We start from the raw sequence: 13,835 nt of genomic DNA on the forward strand, positions 1-13,835 counted from the left end.
CCCCTAACACATTTATTTTATAGACAAGAAATTGAAATTCAAAAAAGTGAACCACTCAAGATCAGGTAGGACAAAGCCAGGGCCACTCCTTACCCCAGCACCCACATGCCCAAAGATGAAGTCATGACTCAAAGGCATTTGCTTATGAAGGCATTATTCTTTGTGTCACTAGTTCAAAGCACTTAATCTAGGAAACAAGTGTGGATAAAACAAGATATCACATAAAGCATTAACTGAAGCACTATTTATATACAGCAATAAATGTTTCCAACTTAGATGCCCAAAATTAGAAGATTAAATTACTAGATTAAGTAATGAAGTATACTATTTATTAACCAAAGCAAATTCTAACCCTTTTGAAGTTGGTAAAATGCTATTTTATATACAAAAATAGTTATTTGGTTTTAACTATGAATATGAGATGTACAAAAATTAAAATTATAGTGATACATACTAGCATTTAAGTTTTTCTATGTGTTATGTTATCTTTCAAGAAAAAAAAAAAAGCACATAAAAATGAAGGAACAGCCAGGTATGGGAAGCAGAGGCAGGTGGAGCTCTGGGAGTCAAGACCAGCCTCATCTACACAGAGTTCCCGAGCAGCCAGAGCTTGTCTTGGGGAAAAGACAGCATCGACAAATAGGGAGTCTGTGATCTGCTCCCAACCGGTCACCATCTAATCCCAAAGGGAGGAAGGGAACTAACACATGCTGAGAACCCATCACACATTTTGTATTTCCAGTCTCAGTTGCTCGGCCACTACAACAAACTTTCATAGACTAAGAGGCTCACAAATGCTACAGGTTTCTTTTCCACACTCTTGGCTATCTGAGATCATGGTATGTGATGGTGACTGTTAATGTTAATCGTCACCTTGACAAAATTTAGAATCACCTGGATGAAAGGCCTCTGGACAGACCAGTGATTATCCCGATTACAGTAACTGATGTGGGAAGACCCTTTTGTTTTGTTTTGGTTTGGTTTTTCGAGACATGGTTTCTCTATGTAGCTTTGGAGCCTGTCCTGGATCTCGCTCTGTAGACCAGGCTAACCTCGAACTCAAAGAGATCAGCCTGGCTCTGCTCCCAAGTGCTGGGACTAAAGGCGTGCGCCACCACCTCCCCATGACCCTTCTTAATTGTAGGTGGAACTGTTGGTTCCTCATCAGGAGATCATGAACTGTATGAAACGGGGAAGCGAGCAGAGTACTGGCATGCACCCACACATTCACTGCTGTGTGTCTTAGAGTTTCTATTTCTGTAGTAAGACACCATGACCAAAGCAACTTGGGAAGAAGATAGTCTGTTTCATCTTCAACTCTCAGGTAATAGCCCATCACTGAGGAAGCCAGAGCAGGAGCCATGGAGGAACACTGCTTACTGGCTTTCCATGGCTTGCTCAGTCCACTTTCTTATATACCCCAAGACCACCTGCCCAGGGGTAGCACCATGCTATCACATCAATCATTAATCAAGAAAATGTCCCACAGGCTTGCCTACTGAGCTGCTGTTTTCTCAGTTGAGGCTCCCTCTTCTCAGATGACCCCAGCTTCTGTCAAGGTGACCAAACACGAACCAGCACACTGTTACTCTGACTACAGATGCAGGGTGATCAACTGCTCCGAGCTCTCGCTGTCCTGACTTCCATGATGAACTGTAAGCTGAGGTAAACCCTTCTCTCTCAGGTTGCTTCTGTCAGAGCATTTTAGCACAGCAGTGTTAGAGACCAAGGTCAGGTCTCAGCACAGTTGGGGCCTTTTCCTGTGTCCCCACACTGCAGAGGGTCAAGGGTTTCTTTGGAGCCTCTTGATATTTTTTTTAAATTTACTGGATGGGGTACCATGATGCATGTGGGTGACAGAGTACATACAACCTGTGGGAGCTGATTTTCTCCCTCCACCGTGTAGCTCCCAATGATCAAAGTCAGTATGTCAGGCTTGGTAGCAAGTGCCTCTACCCATGGCCACCTCACCAGCTCGTGAGGCCACTTAATTAAGAATTAGTCCTGGCCAGGTAGTGGTGGAGCACATCTTTAATCCCAGTGGCAGCAGCAGGTGGATCTGTGTGAGTTCAAAGCCAGTCTGGTCTATGGAGTGAGTGCCAGCCAGGGCCACACAGAGAAACTCGATTACAAAAAACAAACAAACTAATCCTGTTGTGGGGTATTCACAGAAAAGACTGCTCAGACATAGGTGTAAGCCAATAGAAAGTCTTTATTAGCTGGCTGGTGACTACACTGGGTGTTCAGGATCCCAGTGTAGCACTGAGCCTTTTTCAGGGTGGGCACACAAACCATGTTCTGGACTGACATACTTCAGTTAACAGGAACAGTTAGCCAGAGGCAGAACTACAGAAGCTTAAAAAAAACAAAACAAAAAAAAAAAAAAAAAAAAAAAAAAAAAAACCCACAAGGCTAGTACTTTGAGAGATGTCACCAGAAGTCTTTCATTAGGTCTTTGCTTTAGTTTTGACAGATGGTGCTGTCTATGTGCTGAGCTTTATAGCCTGAATGGTACTTCTACCATGGAGTCAGTTGTGCTAAGGTCTGGTGCCTGTTACAATCCCATTCATATGACCACCTCTCAGAGAACAAAACAGCCAACTGAAAAGCACAACCTCAACTCTTAGAAGTTTCCTTTAGGCTGCACACCTTTGATCCCAGTACTTGGGAGGGAGAAGCAGGAGGGTATCAATGAGTTCAAAGCCATCCTGGTCTACGTAGTGAGTTCTGGACTTTTTATATAGACCCTGTTTCAAAAAGAAAAACATTTGCTTTGTATGCATGTGTGTGCACACAAGCATGTACAAGTGCACACCTATACATGTACAACCACAGAGTGCATGTGTGGAGTTCAGAGGACAATTCCAGGAGTTATTTTCTTCAACTATATGGGCTCCAGGGATCAAACTCAGACGCAATCAAGTTTGGCAGCAGGTACTTTTACCTGAGATATCTTGACGGCTCCAAAAACTTAAAAATATCTTGAGCTAGGTATGATAGCCTAAGACCACCACGTTGAGGGTTAGGATTTCAACATGTGAAGTCTGGAATGATACAAACATTCAGACTGTAGCCTACATTTCGCCACCAACCTATGAGGGGCTCATATTTTCCCCCAACTTTTAAACAAGTTTCAGAGAAGTTAAATGTAGACCTAACTCCACATAGCAAGGAAATGAGTCAAGGATCAACTGACCCTCAAACTCTGATGCCGAACTACATCACTCACTCACATATACACGGCACTATGTCTGCTCGGTTATGTCTGTGTACTGTGTCACCATGAGGGAGTGGGGCATTCTTCCACAAGGTTGAGCTGGGAATTAAGGGTCTAATCTAGCTTTCTCTGAGCTAGTTGTGTGATCTAAAGAAAGTATAACTTTCCTCATTTATAAAAATGGTATATTTACCACTATCCTTCAACAAATTTCTTTCTTTCTTTTTCTTTTCTTTTTTTTTTTTTTTTTTTTTTGAGCTGAGCTAAATCCCCCATCCCCAAATTTCTTTTTTAAATAATTTATGTTTTGAGACAGGGTTTCTCTACATAGCCCTGGCTGTCCTGGAAATCATTCTGTAGACCACTTGAACTCAGATCTGCCTGCCTCTGCCTCTCAAGTACTGGGACTAAAGGGTGCACCACCATGGGTGTTCTGCCTGCTATCTGTCTGTGAACCACATGCATGCCTGGTGCCTAGAGGCCAGAAGAGGGTATTGATGCCCTGAAACAGACAGTGATGAGCTCCCATATGGGAGCTGGGCATTGAACCCAGGTCTTCTGGGAGAGCAGCTCTTTTTTATTTCGGTTTTTCAAGGCAGGTAGCCTGGCTGTCCTGGCCTAGGCTGGCCTCAGAGAGATCCTTCTACCCCTGTCTCCTGAGTGCTGGGATTAAAGGCGGACACCGCCACTATCTGGTAGGAGAGCATCTCTTAACTGCTGAGCCATCTCTCCAACCCCAACAAATACCCGGAAACGCTCAAAGCTGGTACCAGCTGGGAGAACACTCTAGGTGTCTCTCTCAGCACTGCAGGTTGTAGGCCTGCTGCAGTATCACTCAGCAGTGTTGACCCCTCTGCATTTGCTAACCTCAAGAGCCTGGAGGCATGTCTTCCTGAAGCTGCTGCAGGTGCTTCCAGTCAGCACACTCATGATGGAGTTCACAGCCACAGAGAGGGATCCCTGCAGTCTCTGATGAGCCTGGAGTAAGGAGGAAACATCAGTCCCAGAGCACTGGCTCCGAGAATGCCAAAGGGGCAAAGATTGCAGTTGAGACAGAGTACCAACAGTTCCATCACCAATATTAATAAGATAATGATGTTGTTCTCTGTTGTGACAAGGACTCAACAATTCAAAAGACCCTCTTCCATAGAGATGGCTTATGATTTGACACTGGGTAGTAATCAGGGAACGTAGCTCAGTTGATAGAATGCTTGCCTAGCATGCACGAGACCCTGGACCAGCACAGAATAAATCAGGTGTGGTAGCACACACCTGTAACCCCAGCACCCTGGAGGTGGAGGCAGGATGGTCAGAAAGAAGGTCAAGGGCTGGAGAGATGGCTCAGCGGTTATGAGCACTGCTTGCTCTTCCAAAGGTCCTCTGAGTTCAATTCCCAGCAACCACATGGTGGCTCACAACCATCTGTAATGAGATCTGGTGCCCTCTTCTGGCCTGCAGGCAGAACACTGTGTACATAATAAATAAATAAATAAATAAATAAATAAACCAACCAACCAACCAACCAACCAACCAAACAAACAAATAAATCTTTAAAAAAAGAATTTATTTTAAAAGAAAGAAAGAAAGAAAGAAAGAAAGAAAGAAAGAAAGAAAGAAAGAAGGTCAAGGTCATTTTCCACTATGAGTTTGAAGCTAGCCTAGACTATTCCAGTCCCTGTTTCCCAAACAAACAAAACAATGAAACAGATATTTGGCACTGGAGAGGTTTGGTTCCCAGCACCTGTCAGGCAGCTCACAGCCACCTAACTCTAGTGGCCTCTATCCACACACAAACACAGAATAGAAACACTTTGCATGTTTGTTTCTATGTGTTATGACAGGGTCTCACTGTGTAGCCCTGGCTGGCTAGGAACTCACTATGTAGACTGTTAGGATCCTGCCACTCCTCCAGCTATATGACTGCACACGCACAGGTCAGTAGCCAAGCAAGGGGACTTACGTCTTAAGTCATCCACGCACAGCATGGTCATTCGTGGCTTAGCGCTGTAAAACCACCTGCGCATGTGTAGGGAAATCCTTTAAAAAGCCGGTCACAGACTCCTCCCCCTCCTTCTCTCCCGGCACGTGTCTTTCACAGGCCTGGTCATTCTCTTTCTGCGCTCCCTCCCCCCAATAAAGCTCTGATACTGGGTTTTGTTGTGCCTCGTGACTTTTCTTGCACGATACCAAGTGCCATATTTAAAACCAACATAGACCAGACTGGCCTTGGCTTCAGAGACCTGGGATTAAAGGCATGTGCCACCACACCCGACTTTTTTTTTTTTTTTTTTCAAAACAAGGTTTCTCTGTGTAGTCCTGGCTGTCCCGGAACTCACTCTGTAGACCAGGCTGGCCTCAAACTCACAGAGATCCACCTGCCTCTGTCTCCCAAGGGCTAGGATTAAAGGCATGTGCCGTCACTGCCCAGCACACCCGACTTTTATTTATTTTTATGTATATGGGTGTTTTGCATGAATATTTGTGTACCACATGTGTGCCTGGTGCCAGCAGAGGCCAGAAGAGGGCACCAGATCCCATGGAACTGGAGTTACAGACAGTTGTGAGCTGCCTCGTCGTGGACGCTGGGAATTAAACCAGGTCTTCTGGAAGAGCAGCCAGTGTTCTTAACTGCTGAGCCGCCTCTCCAGCTCTAAAAACAAATATTTCAATGTTTGCTTTAGACTTATTGTTTGAGTGCATGATCTGTGTAGGTTGCACGTGTCGCAGTGCATGTGTGGGGGTCGAGGAACAACTCTGGCGAGCTGCTTCTCTCACTCCACCTTTGTGAGTCTCTGGGATCAAATGCAGTTGGTCAGGGTTGTGTGGCAAGTGCTTTGAGGCAGAGTCATCTCCCTGGCCCCTTTGTGGCAGGGTCTCACACTACTGTTGCTACATGACTGCACACGCCCTGCTCAGTAGCCAAGTCAGGGTCCTTACGTCCTACATAATCTGCCTGCTGCGTGATCACACAATCTACACACATGAGTGGTGTAGCTATGTGAGCCCATATGTGCATGTGCAGGGGAATCCATAAAAAGCAGGTCACAGACTCCTCCCCCACTTCTTCCTCCTTCTCCTCCTTCCTCTCTCCGCACATGTCCCTCAAACAGGCCTGAGCACACCTGTCCCCCTAGTAAATTCTCATAGTGGGCTTTGTTGTGCCTTGTGGCTTTTCTCTCACGGAAAACAGTGCCACTTAATGAATAATATTGTGCTGCTGCATAAAGCTAACAACTAGCCAGGCGGTGGTGGCGCATGCCTGTAATCCCAGCACTCGGGAGGCACAGGTAGGTGGATCTCTGTGAGTTCGAGGCCAGCCTGGTCTACAGAGCTAGTCCAGGACAGGCTCCAAAAGCTACAGAGAAACCCTGTCTCGAAAAACCAAAATAAGTAAATAAGTAAGTAAGTAAGTAAGTAAGTAAATAAATAAATAAATAAATAAATAAATAAATAAAACTAACAATTATAGCCTAGGCTGGCCTAGAAATCACTCTGTAACTCAGGCTGGCCTTGAACTTTCAGTAATCCTGCCTCAATCTTCCAAGTGTTATGATTACATACAGAAGCTACCAGATCCAGCTCAACTTAATGTTGGTTGTTTTTGTTGTTTTTAGTTTTAAACTTTGCTCTTCAGTTGGCTGTTTTTTCTACATGGGGTAGGGATAGGAAATAGGAAATGCGTTACCAAAAGTGCACAGATTGGAAGAACTCAGTCTGGGCAGAAGCAAGTGGGACATTATGAAAGAACTGGGAAAATGAGGAAAGAGGGTAAGGTTTACTGAAACAGCTCGAGTATATGTGGGATCAATATGCAGTAGTGCATGCTTATAGTCCAGCGCTCAGGAGGCAGAGGCAGGCAGATCTGTGAGTTTGAGGCCAGCCTGGTCTACAGAGTAAGTTCCAGGACAGTTAGGGCTACACAGAGAAAACCCTGTCTTGGAAGAAAAAAAAAAGTAAGAGATATGGTAGCCATGTTTTTTTGTTATTTCTGTGGCTGCTCAGGCACACACTGGTCACTGTGGCCTAAGTGAAAGCTTAACTCCCTGTGCAGATGCAGCATTAGGACCTCACTAAGGTGCAGAATAGAATCGAGGGAGACTGTGCACTCCCCACTTGACGTTTATTACCTGGGCAGCCTGGCGATGCCGCTCCAACACCTGATCCACGGCTGACTGGATGGAGTCTTGCACTGTGCTGTGGCTCTCTGAGAGGATGGCACTGAGATGAGCTGTGAGCAAAGTATGGAGTCCTGAGAGGATGAGAATGTTGGGATCCATGAATGAGGATGACACTGTTCAGGACTGCTGTCCACATGCTATGTGTTAGGACTGGGGCTGGGGTAATGCCTCTTCAAGGAGCTAATTCCACCTCTCTACAAATCACTGATTTTCAGAGACAGCCCCTCTCAACTCCCATTTGCAAATAAAAGCAAGCTTAGCTTAAGAAAATTAAAGTGAGTTACATTGCTTTTGAAGAAACAAATGCTTAATCCACGCTATGAGCCATGGCAGTGGTGTCTTCCAAAGGAGGAGGAGGCCTCTAAGGGGGTCTGGCCTTCCATTCCTACTCAAGCATCACTGAAGTGAGCTGCTGCTGTCAGCAGTGTGTCATTTCCTTCCAGTGTGGTGAAGAAAAGGCTAAAGCTTTAAAAAATGATTTAAGTTAAAAAAATTTAAAAAATGGAACCGGGCGGTGGTGGCGCACGCCTGTAATCCCAGCACTCGGGAGGCAGAGGCAGGCAGATCTCTGTGAGTTTGAGGCCAGCCTGGTCTCCAGAGTGAGTTCCAGGAAAGGCGCAAAGCTACACAGAGAAACCCTGTTTCGAAAAACTAAAAAACAAAACAAACAAACAAACAATTTAAAAAACGGGATGAGGGCTGGGATGCTGTTCAGTTGGTAGAGTGCTTGCCTAGCATGTAAATAGCCCTGGGTTTGATCCCAGCACCACAAAAACTGGGTATAGTTCCAGCACGTGGGAGGTGGAGGCAGAAGGATAAGGAGTTCAAGAGCATCCTTAGTTGTCCAGTGAGTGGGGCGGCCTGGGGACATACAAGACCCTGGCTCAAACTAATTAAAAACTAGGTGAAGTAATCATAGTCACCTCTGCTAGCCTCACTCAGAAACCGGCATGTGGGGCTGGAGATGTGGCTCAGTAGTTAAGGGCACTTGCTCTTACAGAGGACCAGGTTCGATTCCCAGCACCTACGTGGTGACTCACAACTGTCTGTAACTCCAGTTCCAGGGGATCCAACTCCTGTTCTGGGCCTTTGGCCTAAGGATGCTACACACCCATGTGGTATATATACATACACAAAGGTGAAACATTCGTTCATACACAACACACACACAGATACACACATACAAACACAAACACACACACACTTTAAAAAAAAAAAAGTCAGAAGGAACAGTTCCTATCACAAGGCATCACAATGCTCTCCAGGGAGAGAAAGTTATATATGACTTAAAAGGAATCTGGAACTAGAAATAAGTGAACACAGATTAAAGGTCATTTTTTATCACCAACTAGTGATGATGAGGTAACTTCACTCTTCTTGCTTCTGTGCAGAAAATAGCTTTTCTTATATGTTCTCTCAGATATGGTGTCTACACAAACTGGGGTCATGTAAAATGAAGTATTCTGAAATACACACGCAATGTTCAAAGGGGAATACTGCTGTTGCTATGGTGATGAAACACGCAGATTCTATTTTATATACTCTGGACCCAAGAAGAACCCAAGAAAAATGAGAAGTTTTTGAAGGCAGACATTTAATTAAAAAAAAAAAAAAAGTTATTCCTAAAACTGCTCCTACCACCAGATGCTTTTGGCACTGTGGCAAAATAAGGAGTTAATCATAGAAGTTACCATGACAAGGTGGGTGGGAGGCCAGCCGACTGATTTTTTTTAAAGACACATGAACACAGACTAATTCTGCACAATCTGTTGCCTAAAGCACAGAGCTCTGGAGAAGGCATTCAAGGAGGTGAGGAAGGACGGGAGACAGGTCAAACTCACCCTTGCTGTCTCTCACCGTGCCTCCTGCAGGGGGGTTAAGTCACCTGCTCTAGTCACCATGTAGCAGTTCTTAAAAATTTATCATTTTTTTAAGATTCAAAACTTCATGTTTATATATATATGTATGTATATATGTTATGTATATATGTATACACATGCCTCCAGGTGCCCACAGAGGCCAGAAGAGGGTGTCAGATCCCCTCCTGGAACTTGAGACACAGGCACTATGAGCCACTTTACACAGGTGCTGGGAACCCTGGTCCTCTGCAAGAGCAGTACTAGCTCTTGACCACAGAGCCATCTCTTCAGCCCTAGCAGTGATTGTCGTTCTGAGACAGGGTTTCACTGTGTAACTCAGGCTGGCCTGGAACTGGCTGTGTAGACCAGGATGGCTTCAAACTCACAGTGATCTGCCTGCCTGTCTCCTAAATGTTAAAATGTATGCCACATACTGGGTGGTGGTATTGCAAACCTTTAGTCCTAACACTGGGGTGGGGAGCAGAGGCAGGCAGATTTCTGAGTTTGAGCCCAGCCTGGTCTACAGAGTGAGTTCCAGGACAGCCAGGGCTACAGAGAGAAACCCTGTCTTGAAAAAAAGAAAATAACAAAACAAAAAGCATGTGCCACCACACCGGATTTTCTTTATTTTATTATGTTTTTAGCAGTGAATTTTTAAGGTGTTTTCCCCTTGGTTGTTGTTCTTGTTTAGAGACAGGGTCTTTCTGTGTAGTCCTGGCTGTCCTGGAACTCACTTTATAGACCAGGCTGGCCTTGAACTCACAGAGATCTGTCTACCTCTCCCTCCCGAGTGCTGGGAGTAAAAGTGTGTGCCACCATTGCCTAGCAGTAGTGAATTTTTAAATCTAAAACTGAGTATAACTACTGGGAAGTTGCAAGCCTGTAGAGATATGCTACACAAAGGTGTATAAATTATCCCGGTACAACAAAAATGATAAGTCACACTGTTTTCAAAGCATCTGAGTTCTTTGGGTATGTTCAATAAGACTCGGAACATGGTGTCAAACTCAAATTATCCTCTGGCAAGCATTTTAAAAATACCAGAAAGTAACAGATCTTAAGTCTCAGGTGGGCACTTAGCCTCTGAAGGGCCTTTGATATCACCTAGTTTAACAAGTCATGTTAAAGATTGAAAAGGGAGGCTCAGATGATTTATGTGACTTGATTTTCAAACGTCTCTGAGGAAGCTGGAATCAGAGCAAACAGGAAAGCCGGATGTCCTCTCCACTGTTTGCCCGTGCACACGCCCCAGAATCCTCACCAAACTCCCCTCACCTGAACTTCACAAACACGGGCCTCTTTTCTTTCCCATTCTCTTCTTCTTAATCAGTGAGGCAGGGGCACCAAAGAACCTTGGCTTCTCAGTTGACAGCCTGAGCCCAGGAAAGCAGTGCTTCCTCCTCAGGGTACACACACACCAGGACAGCGGGAAGAGGCTTGGAAGGTAGGCAGGATCAATCTCATATCTGACAGCGCTTCTCACTGCATTATAATCAGTCTTGTCTCACCCACAATGCAGTGGAAACTAATGCCACACCACAGGAACACAACGAGGGCAGAGCCCCACAGCTCACAGAGCAAGGGGTACCTAGAAGGAGGGGTACAGGTCTTTCCGGAAGCGTGTCTAGGTGCCATTTCTTGTAACTTTCCTCAGTTTAGGAATGTGTTATTAACTCTTAAAACTGACTTCCCAGGAGGCTGGAGAGATGGATGGCTCAGTGGTTAAGAGCACTGGCTATTTTCTTCCAGAAGACCTGGGTTCAACTCCTAGCACCCACATAGCAGCTCACAATTGTAATTCCACTTCCAGAGGACCCAGCACCTTTATACAGACTCATCAATGCAAATAAATAAATCGTTGAAAATAAAAACCTTACTTCCCAGGGGCTCCTTGGATTAAAGCATGTGATTAAAACACTCAAAGGCTTCCAAATTTTACCACATCTGAAGATCACCTGAGAATCAAGTTATGGAAATATATGTTTCAATCATTCTAGATTTTTATAATATATAGCAAAAACAATAAATTAATCTTGACCCAGGAAGCTGTATATCTCCAAATAACCTAGGTGATTCAGATATTTGTTTCGTGGCCCACAAACTGAAAGCACCATGCTACCCATAAGGAAGAGAACCTTTCTGATAACAGGTTACTGTGCACCTAACAGACACATATCAAAGCACCCCTAACTGCACTTGAACAAAAACAGGCTTCTTCCCTTGACTCCATCTAGAAAGGCAGTGATAATTCTTTTTTTTTTTTTTTTTTTTTTTTTCCTGAGACAGGGTTTCTCTGTGTAGTTTTGGTGCCTGTCCTGGATCTTGCTCTGTAGACCAGGCTGGCCTTGAACTCAGAGATCTACCTGCCTCTGCCTCCTCAGTGCTGGGATTAATCAGTGCCCGGCTGATAATTCTTTACAGATTACACAAACACCCAATTTAGGCAGATATATGCATTATGCATATAGCCCTTTTTTTATCCACTTAGCACTTGGCACACCCAACCTGGCTGCTGCATTTTTCTACACATACCCCAGATTTCCACTTGCTGGACTGGAAATTCACTGTGGAAATCCACAAATAGGAAAAGTAGCAGAACCGGTCCCTTTGAGTCCATATCCTGAGACTGATTCCCCTCACTGGATTCCACTTGATAACTCACATCTGGAAGTACCAAATCTAAATAAAAAGACAAAAGAGAAATTTGCAAGGTAAGCCCCTTATACACTAAGTGACCCAGAACCTTATCCTGACCAAGAAGGGACTACTAGGCCTAAATTCAAACATTCAGTTCCTCTCTTGAATCTGCTCCTCTACCCACATTATGGAAACAAAATAATAATGACTTATATGAAGAACATTAAAATAGCCATGTGTGTAAAATACAAAGGAAATAGCACCCCTGTGCTTTTGCTATGGAAGCATTACATAATAAATTCATTTATTTCTTGTATAACTTGTTTTGTTTTGAGAAAGAATCTCACCATGTAGTGCTGGCTGGCCTGAAACTTGATATGTAAACCAGGGTTTGAACTTAGAGTATTCACCTACCTCTGACTCTAAAGTGTTGGGATTAAAGGTATGGACCACCATACTTGGCCTTGTGGACTTTTCTTAAAATAATTTTTAAATTTTATTTTATGTGAATTGATGTGAGGGTGTCAGATCCCCTGGAACTAGAGTTGCAGATAGCTGTGAGCTACCATGTGGGTGTTGGGAATTGAACCCAGGTCCTCTGGAAGAGTAGCTAGTGCTTTTAACCATGGAGCAACCTATTTAGCTCAAAAAAATTTATTTTATATATCAGTATTGTGCTTGTATGTATGTATATGTATCACATATGTGCAAAGCCTGTAGAGATCAGAAGAGGGTATCAGATCCTCTAGAACTGGAGTTACAGGCAGTTGTGAGCTATCATGTAGGTGCTAGGAACTAAACTCGAGTCCTCTGCAAGAGCAGCAAATACTCTTCACCACTGAACCATCTCTCTAGCCTCTTCCTGTGGACCTTTCTAAGGTAGGTGTGGCTAGTAAGAGTCAGAGAAACTTGTCCAGTATGAGCTTGTGAATGGCAGAACTGAGTGGTAGATCTAGCCAGATCAACTCAAAATCTGTGTTCCTAAGTACTAGTCACACCCTTTAAGGTTCCAAAGGGTAGTCCCACATCCAGATCCACAGTGGAAAGTATCTCCTGTGGATCCTAGTTCTGTCCTTTGAGAACTGAAGGAAGGAGCATGGTGTGGGAGCATGCTCCTATAATCTTAGTACTTGGGAACCAAACACCAGTACAAGGAGGGCTACAGCAAGTTGAGGACAGCCTATGCTATGGAATTTGACAGTGTGTGACCCTGTCTCAAAGAGCAAAAAAGAAATGGATGTGAGAAACGAGGGGAGTTTTCTGTATTTATTCATTTGCAGAGTTAACTGACCAAAGTTACGACACAGTGAACTGTAGAAACAATGGAAACCAGCAAAGTCTAAGAATGAAAGAGAGCAGCAAAGAGTGAATGAAGGCTGGGGCTGTAGCTCAGTTGGTAGAGTGCTGCCTTGCATACATAAAACTGAGTTCATCCCCAGCACTGTATAAATCAGGCCTAGTGACACATGCCTGTAACCCAGCACTTAAGAGGCAGAAGCAGAAGGATTAGAAGTTTTCAGGGTCATTCTTGGCTTCGCATCACGTTGGAGGCCAACATAGGCTACAATAAAATTCAATCTCAATTGTTTTTAAAAGTAAGATCCCAGAAATCCAGTTAGGTCTCCCTTCTAGTCAAGACCCATGACACCCCACCTGTTAAGACTGCAAATTGTTTCCTCTCAAAACTACATACTTCCAGAGACTGTCCAAGGATGCTTCCTCTCATCCCACTCTCTGGATAACTGTGTTCTCAAGGACAAAGACCCTTCTCTGGAGGCTGATTTCTTAGATACCCTCAAGATGCTACCTTATCCCAAGATGCAGCAATCTTTTCATGCTAGTAAAAATCCTAGAACATCCCTTTCTCTACTGGCCATTTTCTATAGGGCTCAAATACTCAAACTCAGAACTGTAAACCTCCAAGACCGTCACCATGGTTGCAGC

General features: G+C 44.3%; 1 protein-coding gene across 1 annotated transcript in view; it reads right to left on the bottom strand.

Annotated features, from left to right (window-relative positions):
* Positions 1–13,835, bottom strand: part of C1H11orf80 (chromosome 1 C11orf80 homolog) — an 88,501-nt gene that overhangs the window by 12,177 nt on the left and 62,489 nt on the right. Inside the window, 3 exon segments of the mRNA XM_036204200.1 lie at positions 4,085–4,195; positions 7,345–7,466; positions 11,787–11,933. Of these exon segments, the coding sequence (XP_036060093.1) occupies positions 4,085–4,195; positions 7,345–7,466; positions 11,787–11,933 (380 nt within the window).

Source organism: Onychomys torridus, chromosome 1, assembly GCF_903995425.1.
Source record: "Onychomys torridus chromosome 1, mOncTor1.1, whole genome shotgun sequence".
Classification (NCBI taxonomy): Eukaryota; Metazoa; Chordata; class Mammalia; order Rodentia; family Cricetidae; genus Onychomys; species Onychomys torridus.